General features: G+C 52.5%; 1 protein-coding gene across 3 annotated transcripts in view; it reads left to right on the forward strand.

Moving 5' to 3' along the window:
• spata20 (spermatogenesis associated 20) overlaps positions 1 to 25,851 on the forward strand; it is a 763,436-nt gene that overhangs the window by 72,332 nt on the left and 665,253 nt on the right. For all 3 annotated transcript variants that reach the window (XM_072483047.1, XM_072483048.1, XM_072483049.1), the window contains exon 8: positions 3,201 to 3,305. In XM_072483047.1, the coding sequence (XP_072339148.1) occupies positions 3,201 to 3,305 (105 nt within the window). The remainder of the gene's footprint in view (positions 1 to 3,200; positions 3,306 to 25,851) is intronic.

The raw sequence follows: 25,851 nt of genomic DNA on the forward strand, positions 1-25,851 counted from the left end.
GTGCTTAGCGATCTCCATTGTCTCCTTATCCCACCAATGCCTCAATTCTTTTAAACTTCTCATCCTTGTGTTCAAACCCCTGCGTATCCTCCTCCCTATCGATGTCTCAACTCTCTGAGACATCTGTGTTCCCATCTTCCTGGCCTCTTGCATGCCTCTTATTTTAGTTGTTCCACCATTGGCGGCTGTGCCCACAGCTGCCTAGGTTCTAAACTCTGGAATGTCCTCCCTATACTTCTGTACTTTCCTCTCCTCTTTTATGCTCATTAATACTTAACTCTCTGGTAAAGCCTTTAGCCAGCTATCTCCTCCCATGGCTTGGTGGCAGCTTTCGTTTAATGTTCGTGTGAAGCACCTTGGGATGTTTGACTATGCCGTAGATGCTGTATAAATGTAAGTCATTGTTGCTGCTGGAAGCAACTGACTCTGGCACTAAACCCAGAACAGAATTTGGACATTGTGGAGGTTCAAGGGTGAAAGTTCTAGCAAGGAGATCATTTAACTACCTTTGCATTCGACTATATTTAATGTTTCAATCCATGCTTGTTCATGCTGGGTTGAAAGAGGGTGATTTGCAAGCTCAGATTGGCATTAGTCAGATTGAGCCGTAAACTCTGTGAATTCTATCTAAATTTGGCCTCACATATCCAGTCGCCAGGAACATACATAGAAACATACATAGAAGCAGGAGGAGGCCATTTGGCCCTTGGAGCCTACTCCACCATTCATTATGATCATGGCCAATCATCAACTTCAGTACCCTGATCCCCCTGCGCAGGGGAACGTTGCCGCCGCTGCTGTTCGCGTGGTGATTGAACCCTTGCCGATGGCCTTTCGGGGGTCTGTGGTGTGTCAGAGGATTGTGAGTGGGGAGCAGGGACCATTGGGTGTCATTGTACGCAGATGACTTGTTGCTGTTTGTGTCGGATCTGCTGGAGAGTATGGGTAGGATCATGAGAATATTGGAGAGGTTTGGGGCCTTCTCCGGGTATAAGTTAAATGTCGGGAAGGATGAGATGTTTCCGGTGAATGCGGCGGGGCCAACTTGGAGGTGTTGCCGTTCAAGGTAGCTAGGGAAAGGTTCAGGTATTTGTGGATTCAGGTGACAAGGGAATGGGCTACGATGCCAGGTGGAACTTGACAGCGTTGGTGGAGGAAATTATGGGATTTTAAGAGATGGGAAACATTACACCTGACACTGGCAGGGAGGGTGCAGATGGTAAAGATGCATATGGTGCCAAGGTTCCTGTCTGTTTTCCAGACCCTCCCAATCTTTTTCCCTAAGGCATTCTTCTGGAGGTTGGAGACAGGGATCCCAGAGTTCTTGTGGACAGGGAAGGTGCTGAGGATAAAGAGGGCTCTGTTACACAGGCAGAGACAGAAAGGGGGTTTGGTGTTACCAAACCTGTTGCATTAATGTTGAGTGGCGAATGTGTACAAGGTGAGGCGATGGTGGTGGGGTGGCACGGGGGAGGGGGGGGGCGGGGGTCAGTTAAGATGGAGGATGAGTCCTGTAGGGGATCCAATCTGAGGGCTATGGTGACAGCTCAGCTCTGGGGAACTATACAGGGAGCTCGGTGGTGCAGTCGACGGTCAGGGTGTGGAATCAGCTGAGGAGACATTTTACGTTGGAGGGGATGTCTGTGTTGACGCCACTATGTGGGAACCACAAGTTCAAGTCAGGGGAGTTGGATGGGATGTATGGGAAATGGAGGGAATTGGGGCTGGAGAGGATTAGGGATTTGTACTCAGAAGGGATGATTGCGGGAGAGATTTGAGTTACTGATGGGTAGTGAGTTTAGATATATGCAGGTGAGGGATTTTGTGTGAAAAGAGTGAAGGGTGTTTCCCAGGTTGCCGGAGCACACTTCATTGGAGCAACTGCTGCTCCTGGATGAGTTGAGGGAGGATAGGATTGGAGATATATTGGTGATTGGGAGAGTGGGGGGTGGGCGGGGGGCAGGCGGGGGGCACTAGTTGTGAGGATCAAGATCAAGAACAAATGGGAGGAGGAGTTGGGGAGGGAAATAGGGTGGGGTCTGTGGTGTGAGACGAAGCGGAGGGTGAATTCAACCTCCTTCTGCGCAAGGATGAGCTTGATTCAGTTCAAGGTGGTGCATAGGGTAAATAGGACTCTGACGGGGATGAGTGGGTTCTTCCAGGGGGTGCTGATGAGTGTGGGAAGTGTGGGCGGGGCCCGGTGAATCACGAGCACATGTTCTGTGGTTGCGAGAAACTAGGGAGATACTGGGATGTGGTGTTTGCGATGTTATCTAAGACAATGGGGGTGGAGGTCAGACCAGATCCAAAGGTGGTGGTTTTTGGGGTATCGGAAGTCCCAGAGCTGTTGGAGGGGAAGGGGGCCGTTGTTGTGGCCTTTGCCTCTCTAATTGATCGGTGAAGGGTCCTGTTAAATTGGAGGTTGGCTATGCTGCCGGGGGACTTGTACGCAAAGGGGAAGGGGGAGGGAATAAAAGGGGGGAAAGTTGTACAAACTGTGGACTGTGATTTTGTGGAGTGTATATTTTATTTGTTGCTGATTTACACATGTTTGGAATAAAGTACATTTAAAAAAAAAAAAGTTTTTTGTTTCAGATGGTTGTTTCTAGCACACTAGTCCTTCGAACTAGTTTTCAGGTCGAGATGTATGCTTTTCAGTCTATAATAGTTTTTACTGTAGATTCATTAAGGTCTCCACAGATTCAAAAATACAGCAACTGGATGCCTTTCTGGAGAGATATATAGGTTCTTGGTTAATGGGGAGAAGGCAGGAGAATGGAGATGAGAAACATAGCAGCCATGATCGAATGGCGGAGCAGACTCGATGGGTCAAATGGCCTAATTCTGCTCCTATCTTATGGTTATGGTCTTATAAAGAGAGCGAGAGAGAGAGGTCCTTTCCCCTGAGTATTCAGGATTAAAACTCTGCTTTCTTTACGTCTCTGGGAATCATCCCACTCAGGCAGGAACCAATCATCACCTGTTACCGGGCAGAATACCTGTTTTGGCCAATTCATTGAAATTCTTGAATTCCTCATTCTCTCTGGTGCTTGACTTAAAGATACATGTCCATTAAGCGTCCATGGATCAAAAATGATAACTCCATAAAATAAAGAAAGGGGAAATAAGGGAACCAACGGGAAGGGCCCTTACACAGCGGATGATTGCCTGAATGTCAATACTGCTCTGTTCTCTACTAGGGCTTCCATCGCTACTCCACGGATGGGAGGTGGCATGTTCCTCACTTTGAGAAGATGCTGTATGACCAGGGGCAGCTGGCTGTGTCCTACACAGAAGCTTATCAGGTAAGCAAAAAGAAAATTCTTTACATTACCATTTTTTTTCAGTCTCTATCCTTGATGATATTTATGCACGTTGAAGTGAATTATATTAATTGGAACGTTTCCATTTTGGGTCAGCTCTATTCAGGGCAGGTACAGCATTGTTTTGATACAGAATAAATCTTCCTCTGCATTGCGGGATGGAAGTGCTGTGAACCTACCATCGCCAGGAACACTCAACCTGGTTTTGCATCAAAAATAAAAAATTGAGGGCAGCACGGTGGCCTAGTGGTTAGCACAGCTGCCTCACGGCGCTGAGATCCCAGGTTCGATCCCGGCTCTGGGTCACTGTCCATGTGGAGTTTGCACAGTCTCCCCGTGTCTGCGTGGGTTTCACCCCCAAGACCCAAAAATGTGGAGTGTAGGTGGATTGGCCACACTAAATTGCCCCTTAATTGGAAAAAAATAATTGGATAATCTAAATTTAAAAAAAAAAAATTAAAATTGGCATGAGCGGTAATCACTTAACCCCAAATATGAAGTAAGCATCTGGGCCCTAAACTCTCGGATTCCCTCCCCAAATTCCTTTGAACATAGAACATGGAACATAGACCATACAGTGCAGAAGGAGGCCATTTGGCCCATCGAGTCTGCACCGACCCACTTAAGCCCTCACTTCCACCCTATCTCCATAACCCAATAACCCCTCCTCACCTTTTTGGACACTAAGGGCAATTTAGCATGGCCAATCCACCTAACCTGTCTTTGGACTGTGGGAGGAAACCGGAGCATCCGGAGGAAACTCACGCAGACACGGGGAGAACGTGCAGACTCCGCACAGATTCCCCAGCGGGGAATCAAACCTGGGACCATGGTGCTGTGAAGTCACAGTGCTAGCCACCTGTGCTACCGTGCTGCCCCATGACCTCTCTTTCCTCCATTAATAACATTCCTAAAATTCACCTTGGTTTGACCAAACTTTTAGTCATCCCTAATGTCTCCTATTTTGACTGATTACAATCCTATGAAGCCCCTAGAATGGCTTCCCATGTTAAAATGTGCAATGCAATGCAAGATGCTGTTATTTAAATGCAGTCAAAGAGAGCTCACAAACTTAACTTATCCCAAATGTCAAGAGATATAATCTCTCAAATTCAGCAGGGATAGGTATTTCACAGAGAAAACATTCCTCTTGAAATTTGTGCACCATGATTGCACATATGAATTAGGAGCATGAGTCGGCCACTTGGCCCCTTGAGCCTGCTCAACCGTTCAATAAGCTCATGGCTGATCAACAAATAGTGATTGGTTACAGTGCAGAACAAGGGTCAAACAAAGCAAATACATGAGCAAGAGCAGCATAGGGCATCGTGAATAGTGTTCCTACAGGGAACAGATCAGTCCGAGGGAGAGTTGTTGAGTCTAATAACTATGGGGAAGAAGCTGTTCCTTTGTCTGTATGTGCGAGTCTTCAGACTTCTGTATCTTCTGCCTGATGGAAGGGTCTGGAAGAAGGCAATGCCTGGGTGGGAGAGGTTTTTGATAATGCTGTCTCCCTTCCTGAGGCAGTGGGAAGTATAGACAGAATCAATGTGGGGGTGGCAAGCTTGTGTGATACGTTGGACTGAGTTCACCACACTCTGCAGTTTCTTACGATCTTGGGCCGAGCAGTTGCCATACCAAGCTGTGATGCAGCCGGATAGGATGCTCTCTATGGCACATCTGTAGAACTTTGGCACATCTGAGAGGCGATGTAGACATGTCAAATTTCTTTAGCTTCCGTAGGATATAGAGATGCTGTTGGGCTTTTTTGACTGTTGCATCAACGTGACTGGACCAGGACAGACTGTTGGTGATGGTGACCCCCAGGAACTTAAAGCTATCGAACATCTCCACTTCAGAGCCATTGATATAGACGAGAGGGTGTGTCATACTACACTTCCTGAAGTCGATGATCAGTTCCTTAGTCTTTCAAACATTTAGAGAGAGGTTGTTTTCGGTACATCATGCAACCAAGTGATCTACCAACCTTCTGTAGTCTGATTCGTCGTTGTTTGAAATACGACCCACCACAGTTGTATCATCCGCAAACTTATAGGTCGAATTGGAGTTAAATCTTGCCACACAGTCGTGTGTGTATAGGGAGTACGTGATGTGGAGATGTCACACCTTCACCTGAGGAAGGGGCAGTGCTCCGAAAGCTAGTATTTGAAACAAATCTGTTGGACTTTAACCTGGTGTTGTAAGACTTCATAGGGAGTACAGTAGAGGACTGAGCACACATCCTTGCGGGGTCCCGGTGTTGAGGACTATTGTGGAGGAGGTGCTGTTGCCTATCCTGACAGATTACGGTCTGTTGGTGAGGAAGTCAAGGATCCAGCTGCACAGGGAGGGGTCAAGTCCAAGATTGCAGAGTTTATGGGTTAAGGGGATAGGGTGGAGGAATGGGCCTGGGTCGGGTGCTGTTGCCAAGGGGTTGGTGCAAAGTTGATGGGCCAAGCGGCCTCTTGCTGCACTGGAGGGATTTTATGATTAAAGAATATTCAAAGAGTCTGCTTCCACTGCCTTTTGAGGAAGAGAGTTCCAGACACTCAGGACCCCCTGAGAGAAAAAAATCTCCTCCTCTCCATCTTAAATGAGCGACCCCTTATTATTAATCTATGATCCCCTATTTGTATATTCTCTGACAAGAGGAAGCATTCTCGCCATATCCACCCTGCCAAGACCTCTCAGGAACATATGTTTCTATCAAGTTGCCTCTTATTCTTCTAAACTCCAGTGGATACAAGCATAGCCTGTCAAACCTTTCCTCAAAGACACGCCCAATCCAGGTATTAGTTTGTCAACCTTCTGTGAACTGCTTCCAATGCATTTTCATCCTTCCTTAAATAAGACTGCCCTCATCTACCTTGGTTACCCTTCAAAAAACAAATTCGTGAGACATGACTTCCTCCTTACAGAGCATGCTGACTTTCCCTAATTAGCCCTTGCCTATCTAAATGTCTATAGATCCTGTCCCTCAGAATACCTTCTAACAATTTTCCCACGACAGAAGTAAGGCTCACCGGTCTGTAGTTCCCAGGCTTATCCCTACAGCCCTTCTTAAACGAGGGCACAACATTTGCTACCCTCCAATCTTCAGGCACCTCTTCTGTGGCTGTTGATGATTCAAATATCTCAGCTAAGGGGCTGGCAATTTCCTCCCTAGCCTCCCACAACGTCCTGGGATACATTTAATCAGATCCAGGGAATTTATCTATCTTGATGCGCTTTAATACCTCCAGCACCTCCTCCTCTGTAATATGTACACTACTCAAGACATCACTTTTTGTTTCTGCTCATTGATCTATCACATCTTTTCAAATTTGATCCCTTGCCATCGCTCTTTATTTTAAAACCCTCTACTTCCCTGGGTATGTGGCTCTCTAGAGCACCAGTCCCAGCACGGTTCAGGTGGAGCCTGTCCCACTTTCCTCAATACTGACACCAATGCCCCACAAAGTGGAAGCCACTTCTCCCACACCAGCCTTTGAGCCACAAATTAATTTCTTTAATCTTACTTGCTGTATCCAGCTTATTTAGATGACAGTGGGGCTGCAAGGTGGGTGAGCTGACTGACCATGGCACCGTGGTAAAGGAAACCATTCATGTGAGCGGGAGCAAAAGGGAATGTAGCAGTAGTAAAGGACAGTTTGCACATGGTTCAGGTAATAAACCAGAAATTATGACCTTTGAGGTTCTGCTTCTTAATTTGTAGTCTTAACTCGTATTGATGATACAGAACATCCTTCCTTATCCTCCCTATGTCATTGGTACTTACATGGACACAGATGCCCACTCTAATTTCCTCCCCTGCCCTGAGTAGATCTCCCCGAATCCCGGCACCAACAGGCAACACAGATATCTGGACTCTGGCTCTTGGCTGCAAAAAACTGTCAATCCCCCTCATTACACTGTCCTTTACTACTGCTACATTCCAAAGAACAACGAACAAAGAAAAGTACAGCACAGGAACAGGCCCTTCGGCACTCCAAGCCTGCGCCGACCATGCTGCCCGTCTAAACTAAGACCTTCTACATTTCCTGAGTCCGTATCCCTCTATTCCCATCCTATTCATGTATTTGTCAAGATGCCCCTTAAATGTCACTATCGTCTCTGCTTCCAGCACCTCCTCCGGCAGCGCGTTCCAGGCACCCACTACCGTCTGTGTGGAAAATCTTACCTCATACATCTCCTTTAAACCTTGCCCCACGCACCTTAAACTTATGCCCCCTAGTAATTGACCCCTCTACCCTGGGGAAAAGCCTCTGACTATCCACTCTGTCTATGCCCCTCATAATTTTGTAGACCTCTATCAGGTCCCCCCTCAACCTCTCTCGTTCCAGTGAGAACAAACCAAGTTTATTCAACCGCTCCTCATAGCTAATGCACTCCATACCAGGCAACATCCTGGTAAATCTCTTCTGCATCCTCTCTAAAGCCTCCACATCCTTCTGGTAGTGTGGCGACCAGAATTGAACACTATACTCCAAGTGTGGCCTAACTAAGGTTCTATACAGCTGCAACATGACTTGCAAATTCTTATACTCAGTGCCCCGGCCAATGAAGGCAAGCATGCCGTATGCCTTCATGACTACCTTCTCCACTTGTGTTGCCCCTTTCAGCGACCTGTGGACCTGTACACCAAGATCTCTCTGACTGTCAATACTCTTGAGGTTCTACCATTCACTGTATATTCTCTACCTGCATTAGACCTTCCAAAATGCATTACCTCACATTTGTCTGGATTAAACTCCATCTGCTATCTCTCCGCCCAAGTCTCCAAACGATCTAAATCCTGCTGTATCCTCTGACAGTCCTTATCGCTATCCGCAATTCCACCAACCTTTGTGTCGTCTGCAAACTTACCAATCAGATCAGTTACATTTTCCTCCAAATCATTTATATATACTATGAACAGCAAAGGTCCCAGCACTGATCCCTGCGGAACAACGCTCGTCACAGCCCTCCAATCAGAAAAGCACCCTTCCATTGCTATTCTCTGCCTTCTATGACCTAGCGAGTTCTATATCCATCTTGCCAGCTCACCCCTGATCCCGTGTGACTTCACCTTTTGTACAAATCTGCCATGAGGGACCTTGTCAAAGGCCTTACTGAAGTCCATATAGACAACATCCACTGCCCTACCTGCATCAATCATCTTTGTGACCTCTTCGAAAACTCTATCAAGTTAGTGAGACACGACCTGCCCTTCACAAAACCGTGCTGCCTCTCGCTAATACGCCCATTTGCTTTCAAATGGGAGTAGATCCTGTCTCGAAGAATTCTGTCCAGTAATTTCCCTACCACTGACGTAAGGCTCACCGGCCTGTAGTTCCCTGGATTATCCTTGCTACCCTTCTTAAACAAAGGAACAACATTGGCTATTCTCCAGTCCTCCAGGACATCACCTGAAGACAGTTGAGGATCCAAAGATTTCTGTCAAGGCCTCCGCAATGTCCTCTCTAGCCTCCTTCAGTATTCTGGGTCCCATCAGGCCCTGGGGACTTATCTACCGTAATATTTTTCAAGACGCCCAACACCTCAACTTTTTGGATCTCAATGTGACCCAGGCTATCTACACACCCTTCTCCAGACTCAACATCCACCAATTCCTTCTCTTTGGTGAATACTGATGCAAAGTATTCATTTAGTACCTCGCCCATTTCCTCTGGCTCCACACATAGATTCCCTTGCCTGTCCTTCAGTGGGCCAACCCTTTCCCTGGCTACCCTCTTGTTTTTTGTGTACGTTTAAAAAGCCTTGGGATTTTCCTTAAACCTGTTTGCCAATTACTTTTTGTGACCCCCTTTTAGCCTTCCTGACTCCTTGCTTAAGTTCCTTTCTACTTTCCTTATATTCCACATAGGCTTCGTCTGTCCCCAGCCTTCTAGCCCTTACAAATGCCTCCTTTTTCTTTTTGACGAGGCCTACGATATCTCTCGTTATCCAAAGTTCTGAAATTTGCCGTATTTATCCTTCTTCCGCACAGGAACATGCCGGTCCTGAATTCCTTTCAACTGACAATTGAAAGCCTTCCACATGTCAGATGTTGATTTACCCTCAAACATCCAGTCTAGGCTCTTCAGTTCCCACCTAATATGTTATAATTAGCCTTCCCCCAATTTAGCACGTTCACCCTAGGACCACTCTTATCCTTGTCCACCAGCACTTTAAAACTTACTGAATTGTGGTCACTGTTCCCGAAATGCTCCCCTACTGAAACTTCTACCACCTGGATGGGCTCATTCACCAATACCAGGTCCAGTACCGCCCCTTCCCTAGTTGGACGATCTACATATTGTTTTAAGAAGCCCTCCTGGATGCTCCTCACAAACTATGCCCCGTCCAAGCCTCTAGCACTAAGTGAGTCCCAGTCAATATTGGGGAAGTTGAAGTCTCCCATCATAACAATCCTGTTGCTTTTACTCCTTTCCAAAATCTGTCTGCCTATCTGCTCCTCTATCTCCCGCTGGCTGTTGGGAGGCCTACAGTAAACCCCCCAACATTGTGACTGCACCCTTCTTATTCCTGATCTCTACCCATATAGCCTCACTGTCCTCTGAGGTGTCCTCCCGCACAGCTGTGATATTCTCCGTAACCAGTAGTGCAACTCCGCCACCCCTTTTACATCCCCCTCTAACCCGCCTGAAACATCTAAATCCTGGAATGTTTAGCTGCTAATCCTGTCCTCCCCTCAACCAGGTCTCTCTAATAGCAACAACATCATAGTTCCAAGTACTAATCCAAGCTCTAAGTTCATCTGCCTTACCCGTTATACTTCTTGCATTAAAACATATGCACTTCAGGCCACCAGTCCCGCTGTTTGCAGCAACATCTTCCTGTCTGCTCTTCCTCAGAGCCTTACTGGCCCTATTCCCTAGTTCTCCCTCAATGTTTTCACTTTCTGACCTATTGCTCCGGTACCCACCCCCCTGCCATACTTGTTTAAACCCTCCCGTGTGACACTAGCAAACCTCGCGGCCAGAATATTTATACCTCTCTAGTTTAGATGAAACCCGTCCTTCTTATACAGGCCACACCTGCCCCGGAAGAGCTCCCAGTGGTTCAGATAACGGAAACCCTCCCTCCTACACCAGCTATTTAGCCACGTGTTTAGCTGCTCTATCTTCCTATTTCTAGCCTCACTGGCACGTGGCACAAGGAGTAATCCCGAGATTACAACCCCAGAGGTCCCGTCTTTTAACTTTCTGCCTAGCTCCCTGAACTCCTGCTGCAAGACCTCATGCCCCTTCCTGCCTATCTCGTTAATACCAATATGTACAACGACCTCTGCCTTTTTGCCCTCCCCCTTCAGGATGCCCACCACCCGTTCTGAGACATCCTGGACCCTGGCACCAGGGAGGCAACTTACCATCCTGGAGTCTCTTTCACGTCCACAGAAGCACCTATCTGTGCCCCTGACTGTAGAGTCCCGTATGACTATTGCTCTTCTGCGCTTTGACCCTTCCTGCTGAACATCAGAGCCAGCCGTGGTGCCACTGCTCTGGCTGCTGCTGTTTTCCCCTGATAGGCTATTCCCCCCAACAGTATCCAAAGCGGTATACCTGTTCGAGAGGGGGACAACCACAGGGGATTCCTGCACTGACTGCCTGCCCCTTCGGGTGGTCACCCATCTCTCTGCCTGCACCTTGGGTGTGACCACGTCTCTATAACTCCTATCTATGATGCTTTCTGCCACCTGCATCCTCCTAAGTGCATCCAATTGCTGCTCAACCGAACCACGCGATAGAACATAGAACATAGAACAATACAGCGCAGTACAGGCCCTTCGGCCCACGATGTTGCACCGAAACAAAAGCCATCTAACCTACACTATACCATTATCATCCATATGTTTATCCAATAAACTTTTAAATGCCCTCAATGTTGGCGAGTTCACTACTGTAGCAGGTAGGGCATTCCACGGCCTCACTACTCTTTGCGTAAAGAACCTACCCCTGACCTCTGTCCTATATCTATTACCCCTCAGTTTAAGGCTATGTCCCCTCGTGCTAGCCATTTCCATCCACGGGAGAAGGCTCTCACTGTCCACCCTATCTAACCCTCTGATCATTTTGTATGCCTCTATTAAGTCTCCTCTTAACCTTCTTCTCTCTAACGAAAACAACCTCAAGTCCATCAGCCTTTCCTCATAAGATTTTCCCTCCATACCAGGTAACATCCTGGTAAATCTCCTCTGCACCCGTTCCAAAGCCTCCACGTCCTTCCTATAATGCGGTGACCAGAACTGTACGCAATACTCCAAATGCGGCCGTACCAGAGTTCTGTACAGCTGCAACATGACCTCCTGACTCTGTCCTACTTGGAGGCTGCATCTCGAATGAGCGGGAACTCTGATGCCCTCTGTCTTTATAGTGCGTGTGCTCTAACTGGTGATTGGCTGCGGTGTTGTGTGTGTTGATTGGACCCGCTGTGTGTCCATCAGTGTGTGTGTATCTGCACCACGATATACTGGTGTATATTATGACAGTCAGTCAGCTCACCCACCCTGCAGCCCCACTGTCATCTAAATAAGCTGAAAGAACCTCAGACCTGTTGGGCAATTGCAGAGACTGAGGCTCCTGCAGTTCTGCCCTCTGGGTCCTTCACCTGCCTCACTTATGGTCATACCCTGCTGACCCTGACCACTGACCAAATCAGAAAACCCTATCTTAAGACTGCCTCCTGGTACAAAGTATCCGGGTAACTTTCACCCTCCCTGATGTGTTGGCAGTGTTCGTAGCTCAGCCTCCAGCTCAATGAGTCTTGAGTCAAAGCTCCTTGAACCGCAAATACTTAACGCAGACGTGTTTCTTCTTGATCATAATGTTATCCAGGAGCACCCACATGCTGCATGCAGCCTTGACGCATCACCTGTCTTGCCATCCTTAATGTGTTCTTTTTAATAAATTTAGAGTACCTAATTATTTTCTTCAAATTAAGGGGCAATTTAGCGTAGCCAGTGTACCTAACCTGCACTTTTTGGGTTGTGGGGCGAGACCCATGCAAACATGGGAAGAATGTGCAAACTCCACACGGACAGTCCCCGGCTCCGTGAGGCACTTATGTGTTTTAATTAATTACTTAAAAAGGAAGATGGATAATTGGGTACGGTAATTATGTACTTAAAACCTATCAGCAGTTCCTGTACTATTTTAAACCTGAGGCATAAAATAGACTGTAACCATTTACCAGTCACTCACTGTATTGTTAAAAGTTGGCAGGCCCACATTTAATGTGTGAGAAATTTGTGGTGTTGAACATTTCTTCATTAGCCACAAGAGGGAGCTAGTGACACATTAATCCCAAAACAGTAACTGAAGTGGGCCAGCCCTGGAGGATGCGAATCTGCTGGAACAATCAGTGCTTCCAAGTTTAACGTTTGGTTCTTCGTTACATCTTCCTCAACAAAAGATCTTATTCCAAATATTTTCACTAATCTTGTTTCTCAGGGTTTCCAAATGGTATCTCAAATTGGTGCAGTTGGAGGGTCTCACCTTGGTGTCTTGTGGGGACAAAATAGTCAGGGTTTAGAATTCATCCCTTGGACCAGTGGGTCAGGATTGTGCTCTTGTTGTCAGCCTGAACCAATGCCACCCGTTCTATGGCCCCAGTCAGAAATGTATGCTGCCCCTCCATGGCCCGAAACGTAGGCAAGGCCTTGTCCCAACCTCAATATTTAAGCGGATGCCTGCATCATAAAACCAGGAATTCACATTCTCCACTCTACGAAACGGAATGTTTACCACAGCTGGAAAGCTCAATTATAATGAGCAAAGAGCCCTCATTAAATCTGTGTACGATTCACACTTCCGCATTCGGCCTGTGTATAATCCCATGGTCCCAAATACTGTCCCTGCACACTGTCCCACTGTTCCAGACACTGTCCCTGCACACGGTCCCACTGTTCCAGACACTGTCCCTGCACACGGTCCCACTGTTCCAGACACTGTCCCTGCACACGGTCCCACTGTTCCAGACCCTGTCCCTGCACACGGTCCCACTGTTCCAGACATTGTCCCTGCACACGGTCCCACTGTTCCAGACACTCTCCCTGCACACAGTCCCACTGTTCCAGACCCTGTCCCTGCACACGGTCCCACTGTTCCTGACACTATCCCTGCTCACGTGCCCACTGTTCCAGACACTGTCCCTGCACACGGTCCCACTGGTCCAGAATACTGTCCCTGCACACGGTCCCACTGCTCCAGATACTGTCCCTGCACACGGTCCCACCGTTCCAGACACTGTCCCTGCACACAGTCCCACTGTTCCAGATACTGTCCTGCACACAGTCCCACTGTTCCAGACACTGTCCCTGCACACGGTCCCACTGTACCTGACACAGTCCCTGCACACGGTCCCACTGTTCCTGACACTATCCCTGCTCACGTGCCCACTGTTCCAGACACTCTCCCTGCACACGGTCCCACTGGTCCAGAATACTGTCCCTGCACACGGTCCCACTGCTCCAGATACTTTCCATGCACACGGTCCCACCGTTCCAGACACTGTCCCTGCACACAGTCCCACTGTTCCAGATACTGTCCTGCACACAGTCCCACTGTTCCAGACACTGTCCCTGCACACGGTCCCACTGTTCCAGAATACTGTCCGTGCACACGATCCCACTGTTCCAGATACTGTCCCTGCACACCGTTCCTCTGTTCCAGATACTGTCCCTACACATGGTCCCACTGTTCCAGACTCTGTCCCTGCACACAGTCCCACTGTTCCAGACACTGTCCCTGCACACCGTCCCACTGTTCCAGAATACTGTCCCTGCACACGGTCCCTTTGTTCCAGATACTGTCCTGCACACGATCCCACTGTTCCAAATAGTATCCCTGCACATGGTCCCACTGTTCCAAACACTGTCCCTGCACACAGTCCCACTGTTCCAAATACTGTCCTGCACACAGTCCCACTGTTCCGGACACTGTCCCTGCACACGGTCTCATTTTTCCAGAATACTGTCCCGGCACACGGTCCCATGTTCCAGTACCGTCCCTGCACACAGTATCACTGTTCCAAATACTGTCCCTGCACACCGTTCCACTGTTCCAGACACTGTCCCTGCACACAGTCCCACTGTTCCAGACACTGTCACTGCACACAGTCCCACTGTTCCAGATACTGTCCTGCACACAGTCCCACTGTTCCAGACACTGTCCCTGCACACGGTCCCACTGTTCCAGACACAGTCCCTGCACACGGTCCCACTGTTCCAGACACTGTCCCTGCACACAGTCCCACTGTTCCAGATACTGTCCTGCACACAGTCCCACTATTCCAAACGCTGTCCCTGCACACGGTCTCACTTTTCCAGAATACTGTCCCTGCACACAGTCCCACTGTTCCAGACACTGTCACTGCACACAGTCCCACTGTTCCAGATACTGTCCCTGCACACGGTCTCACTGTTCCAGACACTGTCCCTGCACACGGTCCCACTGTTCCAGACACTGTCCCTGCACACGGTCCCACTGGTCCAGAATACTGTCCCTGCACACGGTCCCACTGCTCCAGATACTGTCCCTGCACACGGTCCCACCGTTCCAGACACTGTCCCTGCACACAGTCCCACTGTTCCAGATACTGTCCTGCACACAGTCCCACTGTTCCAGACACTGTCCCTGCACACGGTCCCACTGTACCTGACACAGTCCCTGCACACGGTCCCACTGTTCCTGACACTATCCCTGCTCACGTGCCCACTGTTCCAGACACTGTCCCTGCACACGGTCCCACTGGTCCAGAATACTGTCCCTGCACACGGTCCCACTGCTCCAGATACTGTCCATGCACACGGTCCCACCGTTCCAGACACTGTCCCTGCACACAGTCCCACTGTTCCAGATACTGTCCTGCACACAGTCCCACTATTCCAGACACTGTCCCTGCACACGGTCCCACTGTTCCAGACTCTGTCCCTGCACACAGTCCCACTGTTCCAGACACTGTCCCTGCACACGGTCCCACTGTTCCAGAATACTGTCCCTGCACACGGTCCCACTGCTCCAGATACTGTCCCTGCACACGGTTCCACTGTTCAGATGCTGTCCTGCACACAGTCCCACTGTTCCAGACACTGTCCCTGCACACCGTCCCACTGTTCCAGAATACTGTCCCTGCACACGGTCCCATTGTTCCAGATACTGTCCTGCACACGATCCCACTGTTCCAAATAGTATCCCTGCACATGGTACCACTGTTCCAAACACTGTCCCTGCACACAGTCCCACTGTTCCAAATACTGTCCTGCACACAGTCCCACTGTTCCGGACACTGTCCCTGCACACGGTCTCATTTTTCCAGAATACTGTCCCGGCACACGGTCCCATGTTCCAGTACCGTCCCTGCACACAGTACCACTGTTCCAAATACTGTCCCTGCACACCGTTCCACTGTTCCGGGTACTGTCCCTGCACACGGTCCCACTGTTCCAGACACTGTCCCTGCACACAGTCCCACTGTTCCAGACACTGTCACTGCACACAGTCCCACTGTTCCAGATACTGTCCTGCACACAGTCCCACTGTTCCAGACACTGTCCCTGCACACGGTCTCACTTTTCCAGACACTGTCCTGGCACACGGTCCCATGTTCCAGGTACTGTCCCTGCACACAGTCCTACTGTTCCAGATACTGTCCTGCACACAGTCCCACTATTCCAAACTCTGTCCCTGCACACGGTCTCACTTTTCCAGAATACTGTCCCTGCACACAGTCCCACTGTTCCAGACACTGTCACTGCACACAGTCCCACTGTTCCAGATACTGTCCCTGCACACGGTCTCACTGTTCCAGACACTGTCCCTGCACACGGTCCCACTGTTCCAGACACTGTCCCTGCACACAGTCCCCTGTTCCAGACACTGTCCCTGCACACAGTCCCACTGTTCCAGACACAGTCCCTGCACTAGATCCCACTGTTCCAGACACTGTCGCTGCACACAGTCCCACTGTTCCAGATACTGTCCTGCGCACAGTCCCACTGTTCCAGACACTGTCCCGCACACGGTCCCACTGTTCCAGACACAGTCCCTGCACTAGATCCCACTGTTCCAGACACCGTCGCTGCACACAGTCCCAGTGTCCCCGACACTGTCCCTGTGCACAGTCCCACTGTTCCAGTCACAGTCCCTGCACTAGATCCCACTGTTCCAGACACTGTCGCTGCACACAGTCCCACCGTTCCAGACACTGTCCCTGCACATGGTCGCACTGTTCCAGTCACTGTCCCTGCTCACGGTCCCACTGTTTCAGACACTGTCCCTGCACACGGTCCCACTGTTCCAGAATACTGTCCTTGCACACAGTGCCACTGTTCCAGACACTGTCCCTGCACACGGTCCCACTGTTTCAGACACTGTCCCTGCACACGGTCCCACTGTTCCAGACACTGTCCCTGCACACGGTCCCACTGTTTCAGACACTGTCCCTGCACACGGTCCCACTGTTTCAGACACTGTCCCTGCACACGGTCCCACTGTTCCAGACACTGTCCCTGCACACGGTCCCACTGTTTCAGACACTGTCCCTGCACACGGTCCCACTGTTTCAGACACTGTCCCTGCACACGGTCCCACTGTTCCAGACACTGTCCCTGCACACAGTCCCACTGCCCCAGACACTGTCCCTGCACACGGTCCCACTGTTCCAGAATGCTGTCCCTGCACACGGTCCCACTGCTCCAGACACTGTCCCTGCCCACTGTCCTACTGTTCCAGACACTGTCCCTGCACACGGTCCCACTGTTTCAGACACTGTCCCTGCTCACGGTCCCACTGTTCCAGACACTGTCCCTGCACACGGTCCCACTGCTCCAGATACTGTCCCTGCACACGGTTCCACTGTTCCAGATACTGTCCCTGCACACGGCCCCACTGTTCCAGACACTATCCCTGCACACGGTCCCACTGTTCCAGAATACTGTCCCTGCACACGGTCCCACTGCTCCAGATACTGTCCCTGCACATGGTCCCACTGTTCCAGACACTGTCCCTGCACACGGTCCCACTGTCCCAGAATACTGTCCCTGCACACGGTCCCACTGCTCCAGTTACTGTCCCTACACATTCCCACTGTTCCAGACACTGTCCCTGCACACGGTCCCACTGTTCCAGACACTGTTCCTGGACATGGTCCCACTGTTCCAGACACTGTCCCTGCACACGGCCCCACTGTTCCAGACACTGTCCCTGCACACGGTCCCACTGTTCCAGACACTGTCCCTGCACACGGTCCCACTGTTCCAGACCCTGTCCCTGCACACGGTCCCACTGTTCCAGACACTGTCCCTGCACACGGCCCCACTGTTCCAGACACTGTCCCTGCACACGGTCCCACTGTTCCAGACCCTGTCCCTGCACACGGTCCCACTGTTGCAGACAGTGTCCCTGCACACGGCCCCACTGTTCCAGACACTGTCCCTGCACACGGTCCCACTGTTCCAGACACTGTCCCTGCACACGGTCCCACTGTTCCAGACACTGTCCCTGCACACGGTCCCACTGTTCCAGACACTGTCCCTGCACACGGTCCCACTGTTCCAGACACTGTCCCTGCACACCGTCCCACTGTTCCAGACACTGTCCCTGCACACGATCCCACTGTTCCAGACACTGTCCCTGCACACAGTCCCACTGTTCCAGACACTCTCCCTGCACACAGTCCCACTGTTCCAGACACTGTCCCTGCACACGGTCTCACTGTTCCAGACACTGTCCCTGCACACGGTCTCACTGTTCCAGACACTGTCCCTGCACACGGTCCCACTGTTCCGGACACTGTCCCTGCACACAGTCCCACTGTTCCAGACACTGTCCCTGCACACGGCCCCACTGTTCCAGACACTGTCCCTGCACACGGTCCCACTGTTCCAGACACTGTCCCTGCACACGGTCCCACTGTTCCAGACACTGTCCCTGCACACGGCCCCACTGTTCCAGACACTGTCCCTGCACACCGTCCCACTGTTCCAGACACTGTCCCTGCACACGATCCCACTGTTCCAGACACTGTCCCTGCACACAGTCCCACTGTTCCAGACACTCTCCCTGCACACAGTCCCACTGTTCCAGACACTGTCCCTGCACACGGTCTCACTGTTCCAGACACTGTCCCTGCACACGGTCTCACTGTTCCAGACACTGTCCCTGCACACGGTCCCACTGTTCCGGACACTGTCCCTGCACACAGTCCCACTGTTCCAGACACTGTCCCTGCACACGGCCCCACTGTTCCAGACACTGTCCCTGCACACGGCCCCACTGTTCCAGATACTGTCCCTGCACTAGATCCCACTGTTCCAGACACCGTCGCTGCACACAGTGCCAATGTCCCCGACACTGTCCCTGCACACGGTCCCACTGCTCCAGATACTGTCCCTGCACACGGTTCCACTGTTCCAGATACTGTCCCTGCACACGGCCCCACTGTTCCAGACACTATCCCTGCACAAGGTCCCACTGTTCCAGAATACTGTCCCTGCACACGGTCCCACTGCTCCAGATACTGTCCCTGCACACGGTCCCACTGTTCCAGACACTGTCCCTGCACACGGTCCCACTGTCCCAGAATACTGTCCCTGCACACGGTCCCACTGCTCCAGTTACTGTCCCTACACATTCCCACTGTTCCAGACACTGTCCCTGCACACGGTCCCACTGTTCCAGACACTGTTCCTGGACATGGTCCCACTGTTCCAGACACTGTCCCTGCACACGGCCCCACTGTTCCAGACACTGTCCCTGCACACGGTCCCACTGTTCCAGACACTGTCCCTGCACACGGTCCCACTGTTCCAGACACTGTCCCTGCACACGGCCCCACTGTTCCAGACACTGTCCCTGAACACTGTCCCACTGTTCCAGACACTGTCCCTGCACACGGTCCCACTGTTCCAGACACTGTCCCTGCACACGGCCCCACTGTTCCAGACACTGTCCCTGCACACGGTCCCACTGTTCCAGACCCTGTCCCTGCACACGGTCCCACTGTTGCAGACAGTGTCCCTGCACACGGCCCCACTGTTCCAGACACTGTCCCTGCACACGGCCCCACTGTTCCAGACACTGTCCCTGCACACGGTCCCACTGTTCCAGACACTGTCTCTGCACACGGTCCCACTGTTCCAGACACTGTCCCTGCACACGGTCCCACTGTTCCAGACACTGTCCCTGCACACGGTCCCACTGTTCCAGACACTGTCCCTGCACACGGTCCCACTGTTCCAGACACTGTCCCTGCACACGATCCCACTGTTCCAGACACTGTCCCTGCACATAGTCCCACTGTTCCAGACACTCTCCCTGCACACAGTCCCACTGTTCCAGACACTGTCCCTGCACACGGTCTCACTGTTCCAGACACTGTCCCTGCACACGGTCTCACTGTTCCAGACACTGTCCCTGCACACGGTCCCACTGTTCCAGACACTGTCCCTGCACACAGTCCCACTGTTCCAGACACTGTCCCTGCACACGGCCCCACTGTTCCAGACACTGTCCCTGCAAACGGTCTAACTGTTCCAGACACTGTCCCTGCACACGGTCCCACTGTTCCAGACACTGTCCCTGCATACAGTCCCCTGTTCCAGACACTGTCCCTGCACACAGTCCCACTGTTCCAGACACTGTCCCTGCACACGGTCCCACTGTTCCAGATACTGTCCCGCACACGGTCCCACTGTTCCAGACACAGTCCCTGCACAAGATCCCACTGTTCCAGACACCGTCGCTGCACACAGTGCCAATGTCCCCGACACTGTCCCTGCGCATCGTCCTACTGTTCCAGACACTGTCCCTGCACACGGTCCCACTGTTCCAGACACAGTCCCTGCACACGGTCCCACTGTTCCAGACACTGTCCCTGCACACAGTCCCACCGTTCCAGACACTGTCCCTGCACATGGTCGCACTGTTCCAGTCACTGTCCCTGCTCACGGTCCCACTGTTTCAGACACTGTCCCTGCACACGGTCCCACTGTTCCAGAATACTGTCCCTGCACACAGTCCCACTGTACCTGACACAGTCCCTGCACACGGTCCCACTGCTCCAGATACTGTCCCTGCACATGGTCCCACTGTTCCAGACACTGTCCCTGCACACGGTCCCACTGTCCCAGAATACTGTCCCTGCACACGGTCCCACTGTTCCAGACACTGTCCCTGCACACGGTCCCACTGTTCCAGACACTGTCCCTGCACACGGTCCCACTGTTCCAGACACTGTCCCTGCACACGGCCCCACTGTTCCAGACACTGTCCCTGAACACTGTCCCACTGTTCCAGACACTGTCCCTGCACACGGTCCCACTGTTCCAGACACTGTCCCTGCACACGGCCCCACTGTTCCAGACACTGTCCCTGCACACGGTCCCACTGTTCCAGACCCTGTCCCTGCACACGGTCCCACTGTTGCAGACAGTGTCCCTGCACACGGCCCCACTGTTCCAGACACTGTCCCTGCACACGGCCCCACTGTTCCAGACACTGTCCCTGCACACGGTCCCACTGTTCCAGACACTGTCTCTGCACACGGTCCCACTGTTCCAGACACTGTCCCTGCACACGGTCCCACTGTTCCAGACACTGTCCCTGCACACGGTCCCACTGTTCCAGACACTGTCCCTGCACACGGTCCCACTGTTCCAGACACTGTCCCTGCACACGATCCCACTGTTCCAGACACTGTCCCTGCACATAGTCCCACTGTTCCAGACACTCTCCCTGCACACAGTCCCACTGTTCCAGACACTGTCCCTGCACACGGTCTCACTGTTCCAGACACTGTCCCTGCACACGGTCTCACTGTTCCAGACACTGTCCCTGCACACGGTCCCACTGTTCCAGACACTGTCCCTGCACACAGTCCCACTGTTCCAGACACTGTCCCTGCACACGGCCCCACTGTTCCAGACACTGTCCCTGCAAACGGTCTAACTGTTCCAGACACTGTCCCTGCACACGGTCCCACTGTTCCAGACACTGTCCCTGCATACAGTCCCCTGTTCCAGACACTGTCCCTGCACACAGTCCCACTGTTCCAGACACTGTCCCTGCACACGGTCCCACTGTTCCAGATACTGTCCCGCACACGGTCCCACTGTTCCAGACACAGTCCCTGCACAAGATCCCACTGTTCCAGACACCGTCGCTGCACACAGTGCCAATGTCCCCGACACTGTCCCTGCGCATCGTCCTACTGTTCCAGACACTGTCCCTGCACACGGTCCCACTGTTCCAGACACAGTCCCTGCACACGGTCCCACTGTTCCAGACACTGTCCCTGCACACAGTCCCACCGTTCCAGACACTGTCCCTGCACATGGTCGCACTGTTCCAGTCACTGTCCCTGCTCACGGTCCCACTGTTTCAGACACTGTCCCTGCACACGGTCCCACTGTTCCAGAATACTGTCCCTGCACACAGTCCCACTGTACCTGACACAGTCCCTGCACACGGTCCCACTGCTCCAGATACTGTCCCTGCACATGGTCCCACTGTTCCAGACACTGTCCCTGCACACGGTCCCACTGTCCCAGAATACTGTCCCTGCACCCGGTCCCACTGTACCTGACACAGTCCCTGCAAACGGTCTAACTGTTCCAGACACTGTCCCTGCACACAGTCCCACTGTACCTGACACAGTCCCTGCAAACGGTCTAACTGTTCCAGACACTGTCCCTGCACACGGTCCCACTGTTCCAGACACTGTCCCTGCACACAGTCCCCTGTTCCAGACACTGTCCCTGCACACGGTCCCACTGTTCCAGACACTGTCCCTGCACACGGTCCCACTGTTCCAGATACTGTCCCGCACACGGTCCCACTGTTCCAGAAACAGTCCCTGCACTAGATCCCACTGTTCCAGACACCGTCGCTGCACACAGTGCCAATGTCCCCGACACTGTCCTTGCGCATAGTCCCACTCTTCCAGATACTGTCCGTGCACACGGTTCCACTGTTCAGATGCTGTCCTGCACACAGTCCCACTGTTCCAGATACTGTCCCTACACATGGTCCCACTGTTCCAGACTCTGTCCCTGCACACAGTCCCACTGTTCCAGACACTGTCCCTGCACACGGTCCCACTGTTCCAGAATACTGTCCCTGCACACGGTCCCACTGTTCCAGAATACTGTCCCTGCACACGGTCCCACTGCTCCAGATACTGTCCCTGCACACGGTTCCACTGTTCAGATGCTGTCCAGCACACAGTCCCACTGTTCCAGACACTGTCCCTGCACACCGTCCCACTGTTCCAGAATACTGTCCCTGCACACGGTCCCATTGTTCCAGATACTGTCCTGCACACGATCCCACTGTTCCAAATAGTATCCCTGCACATGGTCCCACTGTTCCAAACACTGTCCCTGCACACAGTCCCACTGTTCCAAGTACTGTCCTGCACACAGTCCCACTGTTCCGGACACTGTCCCTGCACACACAGTCTCATTTTTCCAGAATACTGTCCCGGCACACGGTCCCATGTTCCAGTACTGTCCCTGCACACCGTTCCACTGTTCCGGGTACTGCCCCTGCACACGGTCCCACTGTTCCAGACACTGTCCCTGCACACAGTCCCACTGTTCCAGACACTGTCACTGCACACAGTCCCACTGTTCCAGATACTGTCCTGCACACAGTCCCACTGTTCCAGACACTGTCCCTGCACACGGTCTCACTTTTCCAGACACTGTCCTGGCACACGGTCCCATGTTCCAGGTACTGTCCCTGCACATGGTCTCACTTTTCCAGAATACTGTCGCTGCACACGGTCCCACTGTTCCAGATAGTATCCCTGCACACAGTCCCACTGTTCCAGATACTGTCCCTGCACACCATTCCACTGTTCCGGATACTGTCCCTGCACACGGTCCCACTGTTCCAGACACTGTCCCTGCACACAGTCCCACTGTTCCAGACACTGTCCCTGCACACGGTGCCATGTTCCAGATTCTGTCCCTGCACACAGTCCCACTGTTCCAGATACTGTCCTGCACACAGTCCCACTGTTCCAGACACTGTCCCTGCACACGGTCCCACTGTTCCAGACACTGTCCCTGCACACGGTCTCAGTTTTCCCGAATAGTGTCCCTCCACACGGTCCCACTGTTCCAGACACTGTCCCTGCACACAGTCCCACTGTTCCAGACACTGTCACTGCACACAGTCCCACTGTTCCAGACACTGTCCCTGCACACGGGCTCACTTTTCCAGAATACTGTCCTGGCACACGGTCCCATGTTCCAGATTCTGTCCCTGCACACAGTCCCACTGTTCCAGACACTGTCCCTGCACACAGTCCCCTGTTCCAGACACTGTCCCTGCACACAGTCCCACTGTTCCAGACACTGTCCCTGCACACGGTCCCACTGTTCCAGATACTGTCCCGCACACGGTCCCACTGTTCCAGACACAGTCCCTGCACTAGATCCCACTGTTCCAGACACCGTCGCTGCACACAGTCACAATGTCCCCGACACTGTCCCTGCGCACAGTCCCACTGTTCCAGACACTGTCCCGCACACGGTCCCACTGTTCCAGACACGGACCCAGCACTAGATCCCACTGTTCCAGACACCGTCGCTGCACACAGTCCCAATGTCCCCGACACTGTCCCTGCACATGGTCGCACTGTTCCAGTCACTGTCCCTGCTCACGGTCCCACTGTTTCAGACACTGTCCCTGCACACGGTCCCACTGTTCCAGAATACTGTCCCTGCACACGGTCCCACTGCTCCAGATACTGTCCCTGCACACGGTCCCACTGTTCCAGACACAGTCCCTGCACTAGATCCCACTGTTCCAGACACCGTCGCTGCACACAGTCACAATGTCCCCGACACTGTCCCTGCGCACAGTCCCACTGTTCCAGACACTGTCCCGCACACGGTCCCACTGTTCCAGACACGGTCCCAGCACTAGATCCCACTGTTCCAGACACCGTCGCTGCACACAGTCCCAATGTCCCCGACACTGTCCCTGCACATGGTCGCACTGTTCCAGTCACTGTCCCTGCTCACGGTCCCACTGTTCCAGACACTGTCCCTACACACGGTCCCACTGTTCCAGAATACTGTCCCTGCACACGGTCCCACTGCTCCAGATACTGTCCCTGCACATGGTCCCACTGTTCCAGACACTGTCCCTGCACACGGTCCCACTGTCCCAGAATACTGTCCCTGCACACGGTCCCACTGCTCCAGACACTGTTCCTGGACATGGTCCCACTGTTCCAGACACTGTCCCTGCACACGGCCCCACTGTTCCAGACACTGTCCCTGCACACGGTCCCACTGTTCCAGACACTGTCCCTGCACACGGTCCCACTGTTCCAGACACTGTCCCTGCACACGGCCCCACTGTTCCAGACACTGTCCCTGAACACTGTCCCACTGTTCCAGACCCTGTCCCTGCACACGGTCCCACTGTTCCAGACACTGTCCCTGCACACGGTCCCACTGTTCCAGACACTGTCCCTGCACACGGCCCCACTGTTCCAGACACTGTCCCTGCACACGGTCCCACTGTTCCAGACCCTGTCCCTGCACACGGTCCCACTGTTGCAGACAGTGTCCCTGCACACGGCCCCACTGTTCCAGACACTGTCCCTGCACACGGCCCCACTGTTCCAGACACTGTCCCTGCACACGGCCCCACTGTTCCAGACACTGTCCCTGCACACCGTCCCACTGTTCCAGACACTGTCCCTGCACACGGTCCCACTGTTCCAGACACTGTCCCTGCACACGGTCCCACTGTTCCAGACACTGTCCCTGCACACGGTCCCACTGTTCCAGACACTGTCCCTGCACACGGTCCCACTGTTCCAGACACTGTCCCTGCACACGATCCCACTGTTCCAGACACTCTCCCTGCACACAGTCCCACTGTTCCAGACACTCTCCCTGCACACTGTCTCACTGTTCCAGACACTGTCCCTGCACAGGGTCTCACTGTTCCAGACACTGTCCCTGCACACGGTCCCACTGTTCCAGACACTGTCCCTGCTCACAGTCCCACTGTTCCAGACACTGTCCCTGCACACGGCCCCACTGTTCCAGACACTGTCCCTGCAAACGGTCTAACTGTTCCAGACACTGTCCCTGCACACGGTCCCACTGTTCCAGACACTGTCCCTGCACACAGTCCCCTGTTCCAGACACTGTCCCTGCACACAGTCCCACTGTTCCAGACACTGTCCCTGCACACGGTCCCACTGTTCCAGATACTGTCCCGCACACGGTCCCACTGTTCCAGACACAGTCCCTGCACTAGATCCCACTGTTCCAGACACCGTCGCTGCACACAGTGCCAATGTCCCCGACACTGTCCCTGCGCATCGTCCTACTGTTCCAGACACTGTCCCTGCACACGGTCTCACTTTTCCAGACACTGTCCTGGCACACGGTCCCATGTTCCAGGTACTGTCCCTGCACACGGTCTCACTTTTCCAGAATACTGTCCCTGCACACGGTCCCACTGTTCCAGATAGTATCCCTGCACACAGTCCCACT

This window comes from Scyliorhinus torazame, chromosome 18 (assembly GCF_047496885.1).
Source record: "Scyliorhinus torazame isolate Kashiwa2021f chromosome 18, sScyTor2.1, whole genome shotgun sequence".
Classification (NCBI taxonomy): domain Eukaryota; kingdom Metazoa; phylum Chordata; class Chondrichthyes; order Carcharhiniformes; family Scyliorhinidae; genus Scyliorhinus; species Scyliorhinus torazame.